This window comes from Carcharhinus amblyrhynchos, chromosome 20 (genome assembly GCF_965287045.1).
Source record: "Carcharhinus amblyrhynchos chromosome 20, sCarAmb.v2.hapA, whole genome shotgun sequence".
NCBI lineage: Eukaryota > Metazoa > Chordata > Chondrichthyes > Carcharhiniformes > Carcharhinidae > Carcharhinus > Carcharhinus amblyrhynchos.
Genome location: NC_137343.1, coordinates 23,462,231 through 23,482,705, shown reverse-complemented (window position 1 = coordinate 23,482,705; position 20,475 = coordinate 23,462,231). Strand labels below are relative to the sequence as shown.

Sequence of the window (20,475 nt, the reverse complement as noted above, 5' to 3'; positions counted from 1 at the left end):
CTCAGCATTGCCGCAAGTTTCAATGTTGCTGTATATTTGACTGCTTGATGTTTGTCTTCAGTAAGATTTCGCATCCAGGATTCTGTAGTACAAATCCAAGACGGAAGATAAATATGATAGTAAGATAATAGATTTTGTTTTTGTCTGTAGGTTACAAATGACTGATAATTCACAGTATGTGAAAATACGGAAGCATGGGTGTCAAATCCATGGAATGCATTAGTGCATGATAAATTCCTTATAAACAAAATAATTTGAACCATAAATGAATCATAGAATCCCTACAGTGCAGATGGAGACCATTCAGCCCATTGAGCCTGCACAGACAATCCCACCACGTTCCGTAACCCCACATAATTATCCTGCTATTCCCCTCTAAGTGTCAATTTAGCAATCAACCTAACCCACACATCTTCGGAGTGAACAGGATAAAAATGTAGAAATCAATTTTGCTTCTAGTAAAACTGATTCCGTGAAATTCTAATTTTAATAGAATTGTCCCTCTTTAATGTATTAGCTGCAAATGGTCGTGAATGTAGCCCAATCCATTACGTGTACCAGCCTCCCATCCACTGGCCCTGTCTACACTTGGCTCTGCCTCAGCAAAGCAGCCAGCATAATTAAGGACCCCACACACCCCGGACGTTCTCTCATCCACCTCCTTCCGTCAGGGAGAAGATACAAAGTCTGAGGTCACGTACCAACCGATTCAAGAACTGCTTCTTCTCTGCTGCTGTCAGACCTTTGAATGGACCTACCTTGCATTAAGTTGATTGTTCTCCACACTGTAGCTATGACTGTAACACTACATTCTGCACTCTCGCCTTTACTTCTCAATGAACAGTATGCTCTGCCTGAATAGCACACAAGAAACAAAACTTTTCACTATATTAATATATGTGACAATAATAAATCAAATCAAATGAACTGTTTTAGGAAAATATTGATTTAAGTAATTTGCCTTGAAAATATTCCTTTAGGAAAAGTGTTTGTTCAAAAACAAAGGCTGAAGAGTAGGAACATTTGTTTGCAATTTATAGCAAGTTTTTACAGTTGTCCTATATATGTTAACCAATGTCCTTGTGCAACTTTCATAGAAATTACCACTGTGCTGTGCAATGATGGTGTAAATGTTAGATCAGCTCAGCTCTGCAACAGACCAAGAACCAAATAAGTAAAGGAGTAAGAACACCCAGTTGCACTTGTTTGAAAATGTTATCTTTACTGATATAAATCAGAAAGCGAATGTTAATTTTTGTGATTGGAGATGAATATTTGTGTGAGGACCTATATTTCCAAACAAAAGGCTATAAATAGAATTTCATCAACTTGCATGTGAAGGTAATCCATAGGCTATATATGTAAAAGAATGTTCCACACCTTTTGAAGCCTCTTGCTTCACAAGAGAAACCAAATGTGAAAGTTCTTACACTGCATAGAGCACCATTTGTTTTTAACAAATTGCGCTAATATTTAAACCTGAGCACATTGTTTTTGCGGTGCTTATAGCCAACATTTTAAATGTATGGTCCTTGATAGGTTTTAAACCAGCCACATGGAGGCTGAACATGGTTCAAGGGCAGGAAGAGTTTAAAAGGTAAGTAAAATGGTTTTGCCTCCTGTACAGTTCATCATTAAATGCTACAGCATGGTATGTCTATTCATTCAGTAAGGTGAGTAATGGCAGTGCTGTGATTTGGACATGTTTAAATGTATTTGCCAGATTGTGGTCATCTCCTGATTTCAGCACCCAGCATTGAAATCCAGTCCCTGTTTTCTGCTAAATTTCCTGACCTGAATTGATGGGATGGAAAACAGCAGCATTGTTCTGAGAACTAGGAAGTGTTACGTCCTCTGACTTGCTGTCCAACAACTTTGTGTACTTTTTCTAAAAAAGAGAATCGGCCAAGTGTATGACCCCTTGCTGTGCTTGAGTACTTAAGCTTTAAGAAAAAAAACAGCGAGGTAGTGTTTCTGTAGCCCTTGTATAGTAAGACAACTCATGAACCCAAGCCCATAGATCATGGGCATAATTTGGCAACAGCCAAAATTTATGAATGCTCAGTTTAGCATAAGGTTTCTGCTGGAGTTTAATAGACTGAAATTACATGATAGTCTCTTGCTGTATTTCCATTTAGAACTAGGTTTATTTGCTGACCTGCTTGGAGTCCCACGTTGGCACCCTCTTAATTTTTAAAACATTTTCATCCTTGTTTTCAAATCTCTTCATGGCTCGCCCCTCGCTATCTCAGTAATGACCTCAAGTCCTCCAACCCAGACATCTAATTCTGGCATCTTGTGTATCCTGAATTCAATTGTTCCAGCAATGTCTTTAGCTGCCTTGGCCTTGAACACTGGAGTAAACTCTCTCTGACTTCTCTGATTCTCTCTACTTTCACAGTAACTTCATTGCAATGTTAATGTAAGCCTAGTTATGACACTAACAAGCAAAACTAAATTCTACTTCTCACGCTTCCTATAAAATGTTCCTTAAAACCTATCACTCTGACTAAGGTTTTCAACATCTGTCCTTTTATCTCCTTATGTGGCATGTGGTCATATTTTGCTTGACAGTGCTGTTGACAAGCTCCTTGGGTGCTGTTATAAATGCAAGTTAGGACATAAAGATGAGTAGGCAAAACACCCGTCAAGCTCCTCAGCCATACAATGGATCATGGTTGAACTTTGACAGCAGCTCCATTTTCCAGTCCTATCTCCATAATCACGAGGTCCCGTTAGTGCCCAAAAGTCTATTGATCTTGGCCTTGAATGTGTCCATTGAGTAAGCAGCTACAGCAGTCTGGGACAGAGAACATCAAAGATTTACAACATTTTGATTGAAGAAATTTCTTCTCATCTCATTCCTAAATGGCCTATCCTGGGGGACTGCAACCTGCAACTCTCATGACCCCTTGTGCGGTTCTTTAATATCTCGTTTTCCAAATGGATCATATTAACTTGAAAATAGCCAAAAATAAATTTAGTTGGGGGAAAATGAGAGCCACGTTTTTATTGTGAAGATAAAAAGCTAATCATTATGCGGTTCTTCATGGTACCAAACGATTATTTCAACAAGAAATATCACTGTGCTCTAAATAAACCTGTTCAAGTGGTATAGTTACAAAACGGTAATGGATACTGCCTTTGATTCGAGGGGCAGGTTTATGGAGGTAACCATTTATGTTTTGAATATAGTTGAGACAATAAATTATTCTGTGCTATTAGGAGCTTTATTAATCATGACAATCAATAGCTGCAAATGTTGTCTTAATTCTACACATCTTAAGTTTCTTTTAAACATCACTTTAAGCAAATTATAGTAAATGGTCAATTCAGTTAGGTCGATTTTAATTTTTAATCAGTACATGAATTCAGCACTTCTATTTTGTTTATTGTATATTACAATTTTGCATTCTACCGGAGGTAGTTGACATTTGGCAAGTATTTGGTTAAGCAATGCCAACTTTTCGTCTTGCCGCTTCCAATAGTTCTAGACTGTCCAGCTAGAAGAAACCATTTCTTAACATTTACTCTGTTAGACGATGTAAGAATTTCATATGTTTCAATTAGATTATCTCTCATTTTTCTAAAATTCAGAGAATAAAGGCCCATTTTACATGTCCTCTCCTTATATGATAGCCCTCTCATCCCACAAATCCATCTAGTGAATATTTTTTGCAATTGTCCAATTAAATATATCTGTATATTCTTTCTTCCAACACCAGGTTAAAGTCCAACAGGTTTATTTGGTAGCACAAGCCACAAGCTATACTATATAAAGTGTCTATATGTGCCCTGTTTGTGAACACAACTGCCACACCTGATGACGGGGCAGTGTCCCGAAAGCTTGTGGCTTGTGCTGCCAAATAAACGTTTTGGACTTTAACCTGGTATTGTGAGACTTCTTACTGTGCTTACCTCAGTCCAACACCAGCATCTCCACATCATCATATTCTTTCTTCATCAAGGAAACCAAATCCAAGTACTGAAGATATGGTCTCACCAAACCTTATATAATTGCAGAAAAACCTCCTTAATCTTGTACTCCAATGCCCTTTCAATAATACCTAATCTTGAGAAGTTGAGTAGAGTAATTGTAAATTGAAAATAGAAAGTTAGAAGTTGGTGTTTATAAAATTGTAAAAATGCTAAGAGATGAAAGCATTTCAAGGTTCCTTTAAAAGGTGATTTTTTTTCTGTTAGAAAATTTTTTTTTAAAAAATGCAAGTATAGATAGAGTGCCCAAAGTGAAACATTTGTATTGGAAGGGCAGGCAGCAGTGTTGCAAAGCCAACAACCAGGTTATTCAGCCAATCAATTTGAAACAGGCTTTTAAATTTAACCAATCAGTTTAAATCATTAAATCAGGCACTTGGATACTGGAATTGAAAGTGACAAAAATTTTTGTTTGTTAATAAGTGGGAATTGTAGTTATCTAAACAGCATTCCATTAGAATCATATTTTATTCAGTTTGTTAATAGTTTGGTTAATTTATTCACTGTTAAATAAATTGTTACTTATTGACTTTAGAGAGTGTGTCAGGGAGTTATTTAGATTTAACCATTAAAGGTTGCTGAAGCGCAGATTGTACCACTTCGCACTCACTCTTGCAGATTATGAGGTGAGGTACTCTTTGGTTAGGTTCTCAGAGAGGGGAATCCACCTCCGTTTTATACATTTGCCTTCCTAATTGCTCGCATATTAACTCTGTGGTTTATGCACTGAGACATCAAAATTCCTCTTAGAACCAACATTTATAAGTCTCTAAACTAATAAAACATATTCTGTTTCTCCATTCTTCCGACCAAAGCAAAGAATTTCACATTTTTCAGCATTATGCTCCATCTGCCAACTTAACTGATCTTTATTAATTTGTGGCCTTTTGCATCCTTCTCACAACTTACTCCCCCACTTAGCTTTTTATCATCAATAAGCTTGGATACTTTGACTTCATCTAAATCATGTATTTATGTGTATGTGTGTTTATATGTGTATATGTGCGTATATATACACACACTTATTGCAAATAGCTGAGATCCCAGTGCTGATCCATGCTGCATTCTGCTAGTTACAACATGCTATCTTGAAATCAGTCTGCTTATTCCTATTCTCTTTTCTGCCCTGAGACACAACCCTCAATCCATGCTTATAATTAACTCCATTCCATCAGTCTTTGTGGCACCTTATCAAATATCCTTGAAAAATCCAAATACGTTGCATCCACTGGTTACCTTTTGTCTGCCCTGCTAGCTACACTGTTAGAACTCTAAAAGGTTTGTCAAACATAGGATGAGATTTTACAACCTCACTCAGGCGAGGCTCGAAAAATCCCACCCGAGGCCAATGGAGAATTCCATTCTGGGAGCCTCACCCACCCCGATAAAATTCCGGTCGTAGTTTCTCATCTATACGATCATATTGATTCTGCCTAATTAGTTATGGTTTTTCAGGAGACCGTTAATAGATTTTAATAGAATGCTATTGTTTCAATGCAGACTTCCTGTTTGAAAAGTAAACTGACTGCCACCCTCCTCTATGTCAAAAACGTATTAGCATTGGTTCTGTATGTCGGTGTGAGAACACTGTAGATTGAGAAGAACCCACAGATAAACTGTAACTGACCTTGAATTTCAGATCATGTGAACTACTGCAATTTCCAAGTCCGTTTCCTTAAAATTGTAACCTAAATGAATGCCTTCCTGAACCAGACAGACTGACAAATAGCTCTCATTGTGCTATTGAGCATTTACCCCTTTATCTTGCCTTGGTATAAGCCATTTTCTCCTTTCCTTCCTGCTCACAAACTTTCCAATCTTGGTCAATATCTTAAAGGAAAATCCTAAAACCACATCACTTTTATGGCTGTCTTTACCTTCTGGGGTGGTAATAGTGGGAAAAGGCAAGACTTGAGCAAATTATATCCGGCCACATATGCCACAAATAGACATTGCTACTCTGTAGAAATTCTCCTGAGAACCTCATTGTCTTCCCCTTGCTGCAAGGTTTTAATTGTGCGAGTAATTGTTTGCACATTTTGGGTATTAAATAGTTTCTATTTCACTTGCAAAGTTCATCCCTCATTTATTTACTTGTATTGCAGCAATATCCAGGGTAGAATGAGCATTTGTTGTGTGCACTTTTCCCCTCTGTGCTCTCTATTGGTTATATCTTTCTGCCACTGAGTAATACATGGTGGTTTTTAAATGCATTTTGTGGTTTTGTTGACCAATCTATATATATCATTTTAATGACTTTATACATAATTGAGGAAGAAAATGTACTGCAACCAAATCGTTGGAGATCATTTGAACCTGGTGAATAAACTTTCCATTTCAATTGGATTGTTCTTCTAGGTTAGAGATATGGCCATAATGTTTTATGTAAATTTCTCGCTAGCTAGTATGCATAAAAGTTACGTAAAATATTGCTACTGTATATTTATACTCATGAAACTTGCATTATGATCTGGAGATGATCAAGAAATACACTTGCTAAACATTAAAAGATCTGTTCTCCTCCATTGACCAAAGCAATTTAGTGATTTTAAAAAATATGTGAATCATATCAACACAAGGGATAAAACATATTGCACTAACTATTTGCGGATCTTGCTTATTTGTGCAAGTTTGCTCAGAAGAGACTTGACATGCTTACAGTCTCTAACAATTGACTGATGCAGGAATGAGAATGAATAGTTCAACCTGTCCTTTTCCTGTGAGAGATATTGACCGAAATTTCATTAGCAATTATCACATTATGCTCCCAATTACCAACTTTATCTTTCTTGATTTGATTTATTATTGTCACATGTAGTAACATACAGTGAAAAGTATTGTGTCTTACGAGCTATGCAGACAAATCATACCATTCATAGAGAAGGAAACGAGAGAGTGTAGAATTTAGTGTTTCAGTCATAGCTAGGGTGTAGAGAAAGATCAACTGATTGCAAGGTGATGAGTTTAATGTGCAGTTGATTTCAAATCCAGCAAGGTCTTCAAATAATGAGAATGCAAAAGGCAAGATGTTGTTTGTGCAAAACCAATATAGAGTGGCTTAAATCAGCCATCAAGTTCTTGAGATTCACATTCATAGCCTATCGCTTATTCTCATGAATTTGCAGGCTAGTTTGCACATTAATAATGGCATTGTACCATTTTTTTTCCAGCATGATCTGACCCAATGTTGATGTTAATTTTTTTTGACACTTTAGTATTGTCATTTCAACCTTAACATCTGAAATGTTGCTGTTACACGAGCATTTTCAGAGACTGTTATTCTGGCTTTTATTATGTCTCAGCTGACACACAAACTCTCAGAGACAAGTATTCTGGTTAAAGACGTTTCTTTATTTCCTAAGCTTGGTCAATGCATGAGGGAGAGGGATTTGGGGCAGTTCCAAATCACTGAAATTACATCACTCTCAGTATTACAATTATATAATTTCCAAAGCCATTTGCCCATCCTTTGCTCACCACAGCTGGGTATGAGCCAATCAATATTAGTATAGATTATTTACCTTGGCCAATAACATATAGTCCTAGGTGGCATGAGACTGCATGATCAGTTCATGAACTTCTCACCATCTCCTGGTACTTCCAAACAACTCTTATCTGGTGTAATGCATGTCCTATTTATTAGACCTCTGGTATTGTCCTTTGTTAGTGAATATCCTATTCATTAGGACAGTCTGGGGTCACTGATGAGAATTGCTCTTCCCTTCATTCAGTAGCTGCATCGTTCCGAAGAATGTGGCTCCTTTTACTTGGCCGACGTCCCATCTTGTCTTCGAGCATTGCGTCATTAGCCAATGAAGGGAAGGATTCAGAATGCTTCCCTGAAAAGATGAAGAATCAGTGGGGAAGTTAATTCAAATGCAAATTGCAGGCTGCCAGCAATTCTTCTTAAGTGCAATTGGGGATAGGTAACAAATGTAGGTGACGCTTATACCTCAGGATTGATTTTTTTCTTTTAATTGAATGAATCTATACATGTTCACATTTGATGTACAGGAAAATGTTATTCCCTGTGTATTGCATTTGCTTTCCTTTTTAGTGCTTTCCAAATTAGCCACACTCATTTACAGGAAGGTTGTTCTGATCTGCTGTTTCTAGTTAGTTACCTGTAATCCAATTTCTGCAGTCCTACGGAATTGGAACGTAATGCATTTCTTAATTTAGCCCAGTTCAGCCAAGAAATTGGCTTAAAAACTATATAAATTTATAGTGACTTTGCTAAGAATTGCTAAGTTTGAATTGCTCATATCATTGACTTAGAGGTCAATTGATTTAATACTTTTGTTGTAATTAATGACTTTGCATCTGTGATGTGAAGGAAATGGTTTGCATCTTAGTGTATATTTGTATTTGGCACACTCATTGAAATTACTAAAGGTCACCCATCATCCTTAATGATTAACATTTAACACTTACTAACAAAGTTATTATTCACTTTCTATGTCCTTTAGTGATCTCAAAGGTCTGTATTGAAATCTTCATGAAGAATGTAACTCCTGTTTGAACTTACTTGAATCTTAGTGTATATTTGTATTTGGCACATGTTTAAAATTTTTTTAGCCAGATGTAGATCATTGTACAGTAAGTTCCCACTTAACACAACTTAATGTTTCACTTTAGCATCAGAGTAGTGTTAAATATTTGTTTAATGATGCCAATTTCACTTTAAAATCATTTGTCAGAGACTTCAGCTGGAATTCTGCCAAAAAGTGCGGAATTTGTGTAAAAACTAGAATAACTCCCGCTGGTTTTGTTGGTGGGATTTTCAAAATGAATCTCCCATACTCTGAGCACTGCAGACTGCCGTCGCAAGATTCACTATGGAAATCCAGGGGGTAGGGCCTATTCTCACTGAAGAGGCTGGCAGTATAGCGCTGAGTGGGCCACTGCGCATGTGCCAATCTTTCATAATGGAGATCAATGCATGTGCAGTGGCCCCGCGCTGCCAGCCTTGGGATCGCTAGCCAGCTCAATCGCTGGCCCCAGGATAGGAAACCAACCCCCCCCACCGCCAACCCCACCCCCACCATCGTTGCCACTCCGATTTCCCCCTCCCTGATCGCTGGCTTCTCGGACGTCTCTGGGCCAGCCTCGATTGCCCCTCCCTCCCTACAGTCCAAACCTCCCTTCACTCCAGCAGGGTTGGGCCACCAGCTCCCCATTCGTGGGGAGCTGTTGTAAACCCTGCTAGAGTGAATCACCTGACAGGAGGGGAGATTCTAGCAGGCCCAGAGACTTCAGTCCTATGCCCTCTAATAGGATTTACATGGCGATTACCATATTGAAATCAGCTCCTCTGGGGCATGCAGCAGGCTGGAAGAATTCATTCCCTTCCATTTCTATGGCCTGCCCACATGTGTTTCCCGTAATGCTTCCACCCTTGCCTCTGTCGCTATTCCTCCTGCCCTTTTTTGCCAACTTTCGGCCTCTATTCTTTCTTGGTCGTTGGGATCTGCTCTTTAGTTGTACCTCTTTTTGACTCCTGGCTTCCATTCTGCACTCACTGAAGTCCTGGGCTTCATGCAATGGCAAAAGTTGGTCAGTATGCGTTATTCTGTGACTTCAGTTGGTACCAGTACTGACCAACTTCTGTTGCCAAATGGAGCCTGGTCAATCTAAAAGCACTATACCGGAGGTGGGTGTAATTTTTAAAAACAATTTACTCTGTATTGCACATTGTATTTCTTTTATATTTGGTGACATATTTTATTTCACAAGTTATTTCAGCTAACAATGAAGAGTGCAGCAAATGTATGGCACAGTATTTCAACTTGTATGTTCGTCCAGGGGTCCAAATAGGGTCCAGGTGAAGGCTGGGATGAAGGCACTTTATCTGAATGCACGAAGCATTCGGAATAAAGTGGATGAGCTGGTGGCGCAGATCGGCACAAATGGATATGATCTGGTGGCCATTACAGAGACGTGGCTGCAAGGTGACAGGGACTGGGAGCTGAATGTCCAGGGGTATCAAGTCTTTGGAAGGATAGGCGGGAGGGAAAAGGGGGGGATAGCATCAGGGTGGTAGCAAGGGATGATATTGGAGCCAAGGAGCAGAAAGCGGAATCGTTGTGGGTAAAGATTAGGAACAGCAAAGGGAGGAAGACGCTGGTGGGTGTCGTCTATAGGCCCCCGAATAATGATCTGGAGGTGGGGCGGGCTGTTAACGCGCAAATAAGTGCGGCGTGCAGGAATGGGACGGCCGTAGTTATGGGGGATTTCAATCTACATATAGATTGGTCGACCCATGTTGGACGCAGTGGGCTCGAGGAGGAGTTCTTGGAATGCTGCCGGGATAGTTTCCTTGAACAGTGTGTGTTGGAGCCGACGAGGGAGCGAGCTATCTTGGATCTGGTGTTATGTAATGAGGCGGGTAGAATTAGGGACCTTGCGGTGAAGGATCCTCTTGGGGAGAGTGATCATTGTATGGTGGAGTTTCTGGTGCAGATGGAGGAGGAGAAAGTGGGTTCCCGGACGCGCGTCCTTTGTTTGAACAGAGGGGAGTATGGTAGGATGAGAGAAGAATTGGCGAATGTTGACTGGGGGAGCGCGTTGGAAGGTAGGTCTGCTGAGGAGCAGTGGAGGATCTTTAAGGAGATCTTTCTTGGTGCTCAGCGGAAATTTATTCCAATGGTCAAAAAGGACAGTAGGAGGAGAGGTAATAAGCCGTGGATAAACAAAGGATGTGAAGGAAAGTGTTAAATTAAAAGCGGAGGCGTTTAGAGTAGCTAAGAGTAGTGGGCGAGAAGAGGATTGGGAGAGGTTTAAATGTCAACAAAGATTGACAAAGAAGTAGATAAAGAAGGGTAGGAGAAACTATGAAGCTGGGCTAGCGCTTAATATAAAAAAGGATAGCAAGAGTTTTTATCAATATATAGAAAGGAAGAGGCTGGCTAGGGTGAACGTTGGACCCTTAGAGGATGAGAGGGGGGACTTAGTGGTAGGGGATGGGGATATGGCTGAGGTCCTGAATAACTTTTTTGTTTCTGTCTTCACGGAGGAGGATGTGAATAATTTGCCGGGTGTTAGAGATGGAAAGGTGGTAGGACTGGAGGGTCTTAATGACATTACTGTTACGAGAGAGGCGGTGCTCAACAGACTGGAGGGGCTGATTGTGGACAAGTCGCCAGGACCGGATGGAATGCATCCGAGGGTTCTGAAAGAAATGGCGGAGGTGATAGTGGATGCCTTGGTGGTTATTTTCCAGACGTCACTGGATTCCAGGGAAGTGCCGGAAGATTGGAAAGCGGCTAATGTCACGCCGTTGTTTAAGAAGGATGCCAGGCAAAAGGCAGGGAATTATAGGCCGGTTAGTTTAACGTCTGTTGTCGGTAAAATGTTAGAATCTGTCATCAAGGAGGAAATAGCGAGGCATCTTGAGAGGAATTGCTTGATAGAGCAGACGCAGCACGGTTTCGTTAAAGGGAAGTCGTTCTGACAGATTTACTGGAGTTCTATGAGGATGTGTCTAGGGCGGTGGATAGAGGAGAGCCGGTGGATGTGGTCTTTCTGGATTTTCAGAAGGCGTTTGACAAGGTACCTCACAAGAGGTTATTGCAGAAGGTCAGGGGACATGGAGTTGGGGGTAGGGTGTTAGCGTGGATAGAGGATTGGTTGTCAAATAGGAGGCAGAGAGTGGGGGTCAACGGGTGCTATTCGGATTGGCAGATGGTGCCTAGTGGAGTGCCCCAGGGGTCGGTGCTGGGGCCTCAGCTATTTACCATTTATATAGATGATCTGGAGGAGGGAACCGAGTGTAGGGTGTCGAAATTTGCTGATGATACCAAGATTGGTGGAACGGCAAATTGTGCGGAGGGTGTGGAGAGCCTACAGAAGGATCTAGATAGGCTGGGCGAATGGGCCAGGAAATGGCAAATGGAATTTAATGTTGGCAAGTGCGAGGTGGTCCACTTTGGTAGGAGTAATGGTAGGAAGGATTATTACTTACGTAGCGAAAAACTGCAGCAGGCGACGGTGCAGAGGGACCTCGGGGTCCTTGTGCATGAGTCGCAAAAACCCAGCTTGCAGGTGCAGCAGGTGGTCAGGAAGGCGAATGGGATGCTGGCCTTCATAGCGAGGGGGATTGAATATAAAAGTAGGGAGGTCTTGCTGCAGCTGTATAGGGCATTGGTGAGGCCGCAGCTGGAGTACTGTGTGCAGTTTTGGTCGCCGCACTTACGCAAGGATATTTTGGCCTTGGAGGGAGTGCAGAGGAGATTTACTAGGCTGATACCGGAGTTGAGGGGGTTGAGCTATGAGGAGAGGCTGAATAAACTAGGCTTGTACTCGTTAGAGTTTAGAAGAATGAGGGGAGATCTCATTGAGACGTATAAGATGATGAATGGGATGGATAGGATAGAGGTGGAGAGACTCTTCCTGCTCAGAAAGGATAGTAGGACTAGGGGGCACAGCCTCAAGATAAAGGGGAGGCGGTTTAGAACGGAGTTGAGGAGGAACTTCTTCACTCAAAGGGTGGTGAATTTCTGGAATTCTCTGCCCGTTGAAGTGGTGGAGGCTACCTCGCTAAATATTTTTAAGACGCGGGTTGATGGGTTTTTGATGAGAGAGGGGATTAAGGGTTATGGGGAGAGGGCGGGAATGTGGAACTGAGCCACGACAGATCAGCCATGATCTTATTGAATGGCAGGGCAGGCTCGAAGGGCTAGATGGCCTACTCCTGCTCCTATTTCTTATGTTCTTATGTTTTGTTTTCTGGCAAGTAATGTCCAAAGGAACCCAGCTGTAGCTTTAACCATGATTGCCATGGGAACCTATGATTCTCTTAAAGTTGTTTCACTCAGTCATACAACTTTAAGTGAGGACTTACTGTATTTGTAGCTTTGTGTGTTTGTGACGTTAGCTATAACTAAGTATAAAATATTCCTTGGAGATAGAACTTCAAAGGAAGCCAGTGAATGACTAATATAACATCTGTGACAGTAAAGCTAGAGTTTGAATGAGATTGTGGTTTGTTTCAAATTTTGATGATTTATCAGAGGGAGTGCAGAGGAGGTTTACTAGGCTGATACCGGAGTTGAGGGGATTGAGCTATGAGGAGAGGCTGAATAAACTAGGCTTGTACTCGTTAGAGTTTAGAAGAATGAGGGGAGATCTCATTGAGACGTATAAGATGATGAATGGGATGGATAGGATAGAGGTGGAGAGACTCTTCCCGCTCAAAAAAGACAGTAGGACTAGGGGGCACAGCCTCAAGATAAGGGGGAGGCGGTTTAGAACGGAGTTGAGGAGGAACTTCTTCACTCAAAGGGTGGTGAATCTCTGGAATTCTCTGCCCGTTGAAGTGGTGGAGGCTGCCTCGCTAAATATTTTTAAGAAGCGGGTTGATGGGTTCTTGATAAGAGAGGGGATTAAGGGTTATGGGGAGAAGGCGGGAAAGTGGAACTGAGCCACGACAGATCAGCCATGATCTTATTGAATGGCGGGGCAGGCTCGAAGGGCTAGATGGCCTACTCCTGCTCCTATTTCTTATGTTCTTATGTTCTTATGAAGACTCTGGGTAAATTTTACCGTTCTGCCCACTATGGGAATCCCAGTGGGTGAGGGGCGGAACATGGAAAGATCAGCTGACCTTGGGCGGGATTTCGCAGTTTCGGGATGAGCATGGCTGTGAAATCCCACCCACTGTTTTACTTCTCAGTTGAGGGGTTGAATACTCTAATTCAAAAAGCTTTGTGGTGATGACATTGAATTCTCCATCTTAAAAGGTAGGAATCATACAATGTACAGAAACACTTCCATTTTTTGGGAAGCCATCTTTATGACATTGACTTGATCCTGTACAAACTTACTGTACATTTCTTTGGTATTCATTTTGGTTATTTGCTGTTCTTTGTTCTTGCTATAACTATTATAAATATGTATTGCTTTTTTTAAATTTACCATTTCAAAAAATATTATAGCATGACTATATTAAATTTATTGTTACATAGAGAGGCAACTATCTGCTATTGGAACTGTTAAGTTGGTGATGCAAAAATGGTGAGGACCTGAAATTGTAAGACTTGTTTAAAAAAATGTTTTAAAGCTCTCTTACACCATTCAGCAGAACATAGTTCCTTGCTATTATGAATAGTGAAGGTAATTATCTTAAGATTATTAATCATAGAGTCTACAGTGCAGAAGGAGGCCATTTGGCCCATCAAGTCTGCATCATCAACAATCCCACCCTGGTTCTATCCCCTTAACCTCACATATTTACCTTCCTAATCCATCTGATACTAAGGACAGTTCATCATGGCCAATCAACCAAATCAGCACATCTTTGGCATGTGGGAGGAAACCGGAGTATCCGGAAGAAACCCACGCAGACATAGGGAGAACAGACAGTGATCTGAGGCCTGAATCGGAACCAGGTCCCTGGTGCTGTGAGGCAGCAGTGCTGACTACTTTGCCACCATGCCACCTGACATTATTGATTCCCAATAAATTCCATTAATCGTCTTTTGTTAATCCACCCAGAGATTAGGGATACCTCTTCTAAACCTTTATTGCTCTACTCTGTCCATCTTATTTTGTCTTAGTTGTACAAGTAGCTTTTATTTAAACTAAATGATTCAAAATGATTTGATTGAATAACTGAAAGGGCAAATATATTTGCGTGTTGTAGAAGGGAAAGATGCTTTTGTAAAAGCCAGCATCTGTACACCTTGTTAACGTAGGCTTCAAACATCTTTCCATGTGACCATTGCAAAGGTAGCACTTTTAAATTTGAGAACAGAAAAGGCTGGAAGGTTAGACTGCACCTGTGGGAGAAGAATCATTTTGGGTGGAGATGGCATTAAGCATAGGTTAAAGAGATGACAGCGTAGACTACCGGATACGCTGCAGGAAAGGATGTCCCAAGGCATGGTACACTGGGGAGACCATGCAGACGCTACGACAACGGATGAATGAACACCACTCAACAATCACCAGGCAAGACGGTTCCCTTCCTGTTGGCGAGCACTTCAGCAGTCATGGGCATTTGGCCTCTGATCTTCAGGTAAATGTTCTCCAAGGCGGCCTTCACAACATACGACAATGCAGAGTCACTGAGCAGAAACTGATAGCCAAGTTCCGCACACATGAGGATGCCTCAACTGGGATCTTGGGTTCATGTCACACTACCTGTAATCCTCATGACTTGCCTGAGCTTGCAACACCTCACTTACTGTCCTGTCTGGAGACAATACGCATCTCTTTAACCTATGCTTAATGCTATCTCCACTCACATTGTCTGCACCTTTTAAGACTCGATTAGCTGTAAAGACTCGCATTCTAATCAGTATTCTGTAAACTGCGTGTGCCTTTATATGCTCTGTTTGTGATCAGAACTCCCACTCATCTGATGAAGGGGCAAACCCTGAAAGCTGGTGGTGTTTACTACCAAATAAACATGTTAGATTTTAACTTGGTGTTGTGATACTTCTTGCTGTGTTTACCCCAGTCCAACACTGGCATCTCTACATCATGACTACATGTTTGAGGACAGTCGTGGAGGTAGGGGCAGGCTCATTAAATCCCAAGGCAGCCTGTCCTCATGACAATTATACCAGCAGCTGGGGTGCCAGTGGGCCAAATAAGGCCAATTAAGAGTATAATTAATGCTGATTTAAGGGCTTTGTCTTGATATCACCAGGATTTATCCAATGGCTGGAGAGCCCAGCCTGACAGGTTTTCTCCCTGGGCTAGTGGCAGGTGGATGGATCCCTTCTGGATGGGTTTCTGGACCCCAAGGATAGCCCCCCTCTCCTCACCCTGCCCCAAAAGTTTTACCCCCTCTAGGTTGCCTCACCTCTCTTGATTGGGCCAGTTGTGTTGGCGCCCAGCATGAGCCCCAGACACACACACACATCCTGATCCAACAGTGCACTTTTCTCCCAGAGTAGTGGAGTTCTGCAGGTCCCTGATTTCTGCTCCTTGGGAATTCCTTCATGCATTGTACAACGCACTGCTTTCACTTTTCCAGTGCTCAGAAAGCTCATTGATAAAAACAAAAGGGCTGTAATAATTCATTTTAAAAGTTAAATGTTTTGAAAAGCCATTATCTTTCAGAGGAAACACCTGTCTTTTGTTACAATTTCAACTTAGTTTGGCTGGAATTGCCAAAGATCGAAGTTTTTTTCAGTCTAGTTATGTTTAGACTCGATGCCTTTTGCTCACAATTCCCTTGAGCACTGTTAAGCTTTGCAGGTGTTACTTAATTACATGCCTTTTAACTTCAAAGCTTATAGAAAGTTGCCCATTTGATTTGCTTCAACTTCTGACTTGACTGCATTTTATTCCCTTTGCTAAAACATGTTTGCCAAAAAATAGACAAAGCCATTTGGTGTCTATGATTATCGTACTGCTAAAAACATAATAGTTTATGTTTCTTTGACTGGAAGTAACTCTTTTTTTCCTCCCCAAACAGGTTGTTAATGCTGCTAAAAAGGCAAATGCTCATGACTTCATTGTATCATTTGAGGTAAGGATATGGTTACATGCAATGTCAATACCTATCTACAAATCCAATCTTGGCATATAGATCAATAGATTTTCCTTAAAGTAACATCTGATTTTTGTTTGCTGTTCATATTTCCTATTCCCGTAGTTGACTTGCTATCTTTGTACTCAGTATTGAGGTTCTTTTGTGATTCCTTCTATTGTTTTAGAAACGTAGAAACTAGAAGCAGGAGTGGGCCATTCAACCTTCGAGCCTTCTCTATCATTCATTTGATCACGGCTGATCATCAAATTCAATACCCTGATTTTACCCCCCCTCCCAACTCCTCCATCCCTTGATCCCTTTAGAACCTAGAGCTATATTTAATTTCTTCTTGAAATCAGACGTTTTGGCCTCAACTGCATTCTGTGGTAGTGAATTCCACAGCTTCACCACTCTAGGTGAAGACATTTCTCCTCACCTCAGCCCTAAAACATTTACCCCTTATCCTCAAATTATGACCTTTAGTTTCTGGATTCCCCACCATCAGGAACATACTTTCTGAATCTATTCTGTCTGGTCCTGTCAAAATTTTATATGTTTCTATGAGATCCCTCTCACTCTTCTAAACTCCAGTGAACATAATCCTAATCAACTCCCGTCTCTTCAGATGACAGACCTACCATCCCAGGAATCAGCGTGGTAAACATTTGCTGCACTCCCTCTACAGCAAAAACATTCTTCCTCAAATAAGGGCACAAAACTTCACACGATAGTCCCAAGTATGGCCTCACCAATACCCTAGAAAACTGCAGTAAAAAAAATCTCCATTCCTATACTCCGTCCTCTTGTTATGAAGACCAACACATCATTTCCTGTCTGCTGTACCTGCAGCTTACTTTCAGTGACTGATGCGCAAAGACACCAAGGTCTAGCTGAGTATCCAGCTCTCTCAATTTACACCCATTCAAATAATAATCTGCCTCCCTATTTTTGCTACTAAAGTGGATAAGCTCACATTTATCCACATTATACTGCATCTGCCATGCGTATGCCCACTCAGCCTGTCCAAATCAAGCTGAAACATCTCTGCATCCTCCTCAGAGCTCACCCTCCCACCCAACTTTCATTATCTGCAAATTTGGAGATAGTACGTTTAGTTTCCTTGTCCAAGTCACTAATATATCATGTAAACAGTTGGGGTCGTAGCACAGATCTCTGATACTCCCCTAGTCACCATCTGCCAATCAGAAAAAGACCACTTATTCCAGTTCTTTGTTTCCTGTCTGCTAACCAGCTTTCTAAACATCTCAAGACACAACCTGCAATCCCATGTGCTTTAACTTTACAACGTAATCTGTTACATGAGACCTTGTTGTAAGCCTTCTGAAAGTCTAAATAAACCACATCGAAAGATTCTCCCTGGTCAACTCTACTAGTTACATCCTCAAAGAATTTCAGTATATTTGTCAAGCATGATTTCCCTTTCATAAATCCATGTGGACTTTGTCTGATTATACCACTGCTGTCCAAATGCTGTCCTATTGAATCCTTGATAATGGACTCTACCAATTACCCTATTACTGATGTTAGGCTCAATGGTCTATAGTTCCTGTTTTCTCCTTGCCTTACACTTTTAACAGTGGGCTTACATTAGCTACCCGCCAATCTGTGGGAACCATTCCAGAGTCCAATGGACCTACTATTTCTTAGGCCTCTTCCTTAAGTACTCTGAGACGACGATTATCAGGTCCTGGACATTTATCTGCCTTCAATCCTATTAATTTCCCCAAAACAATTTCTCTACTAATACTGAATTCCTCAGCTCCTCACTAAAATTAATTTCTGAGAACTTCTAGTACATTATTCATGTCTTCCTATGCTATTGAGGCAGATGAGGGAACCAACTTTATTGTAGCCAAATTTGCTGATGATACAAAGGTAAGAAAGCAAGTTGTAGGGAGGATAATAAAAGGCCTACAAAGGGATATGAATAGGTTAATTGATTGGGAAAAGTTTGTCAGATGGCACACAATAGGGAACAGTTCGCTGTTGTCACTTTGGCAGCTAGAATAGAATAGAAAAGGTGAATATTATTTAAATGGAATGATATTTTATAATAGTGCAGTAGAGAGGTATTTGGGTGTCCTCATACACCTCCAAAAGTTAGGCATGTACATCAAGTAATTATGAAGGCAAATGGACTGTTGAGCCTCTTGCAAGAGGGAGTCATAGAATCCCTACAGTGCAGAAGGAGGCCATTTGGCCCATTAAGTCTGCACCGACTACAATCCCACTTAGGCCCTATCCTCACAACCCAACATATTTAGCCTCCTACTCCCCTAAGGGCAATTTAGTATGGCCAGTCCATCTAACCTGCAAATCTTCGGAGTGTGGGTGGAAACCGGAGCACCCAGAGGAAACCCATGCAGACACAGGAAGAAAGTGCAAACTCCACACAGTCACCTGACACTGGAATTGAACCCCCGAGCCTGGCGCGGAGGTCGTAATGCTAACCACTATGCCACTGTGCTGCCTCAAATGGATAGAATATAAAAGTAGCAAAATCTTGCTACACTGCACAGGGCATTAGTGAGATGGCACCTGTAGCACAGTGTACAGTTTTGATTTCCTAACTGAAGGAGTGATATACGTTCATTGGAAGCAGTTCAGAGAAGGCTCACTAGTCTGACTCCTGGGATCAAAAGATTGTCTTATGTGGATAGGTTGGGCCTGTATCCATTGTAGTTTAAAAGAATGATCATACTGAAACGTGAATGATTCTGAGAGGGCAGATGCTGAGCAAATGTTTCCTCTCATGGGGGAATCTTGAAATAGTGGGGCTCAAATTAAAAATAACGTGTCTCCCATTTAAGATTAGAAATGTCATTTTTGACGGTTGTTAATCTTTGGAATTCTGTCTGAGACCAATGAAGTCTGGGTCATTGAAGATATTCAAGGGTGGGTTTGACAGATTTTTCATCAACAAGGAGTTGAAGGAGCAGGAAAATGGGGTTAAGGCCATAATCAGATCAGTTATGATCTTATTGAATGGCAGAGCAGGCTACCTGGGCCAAACGGCCAACTCCTCTTATTTCTTATGATCTTACGAAGTCTGTATTTCAGATTATTTTGGAATATTATCACTGTTTTCAATTGTAGTCATGTGGAACATGTGTTCAGTTTTATTTTAAGTGGACGTGATTAAAAAGAAAATTGGAATTGAACAGTAAGATTCCACATAATAGAATTTGCAGAAGAAAATAAATTAGATAAAGGACAAATGCAAAGTTAAACTCAACCAATGAGGAAAAAGAAAATTGATTCAGACAATTTTCAATGGCTTGATAGCCTCATTGGCATACACAGCAGCCATGAGATTTTCAGTTACTTGAGACACAAACTATTTCAGTCACATTCACGACTCGTTACAATAAATTTATGGGATGTAGATTTATTGTTGCAAGTATTGGAAAATCCCAAAGTAGAGGGTCATCCCATTTCAATGGAAATTTAATAGCGCATGTGTATGTCTGTGTGTGAGAGAAAGGTGAGGGTCATGTTTCTTCAGATTGCAATCATGTGGGCTCTGCGAGAAGATGACTTCCATATTGTTTGGAGAAATGACTGATATATTACAATTAAGGTTTCAATATTGTAATAGAATACTTTTGGAGCAACACTTTGGCAACAAGTCATTTTTAAGAGCTAATGTTTATTATTGAAATATGTGCTCAGTGTTCAAAACAAACCTTTGGTGCCTTTCAGCCCTAGTTCCATTTTCTTTTAAAAAAACTTGAACTCTGATAGTGTCTTTTCCTGAACTTGTCCGCTTTCATCTCATCATTGTCACCCTTAGACTTTATCTCAGGACTACGGACATTTTTAATTTAATACATTGATCATGAGGGCACATCTTTAATTCTGAGACGGGTTTATCACTGACATACTATTATAAACTATGAATGAAACCGCATACATAGCATAACTTAAGTTAGTCACTAAGCTTTACCATGAAATATACCAGAAGGATTATTGCT

At 40.8% G+C, this 20,475-nt stretch overlaps 1 protein-coding gene across 3 annotated transcripts in view; it reads left to right on the top strand.

Moving 5' to 3' along the window:
* The window catches only part of LOC145355826 (ABC transporter B family member 1-like), a 178,973-nt gene that overhangs the window by 108,399 nt on the left and 50,099 nt on the right, over positions 1-20,475 (top strand). For all 3 annotated transcript variants that reach the window (XM_080208229.1, XM_080208228.1, XM_080208231.1), the window contains one exon: positions 16,424-16,477. In XM_080208229.1, coding sequence (XP_080064355.1) covers positions 16,424-16,477 — 54 coding nt within the window. The remainder of the gene's footprint in view (positions 1-16,423; positions 16,478-20,475) is intronic.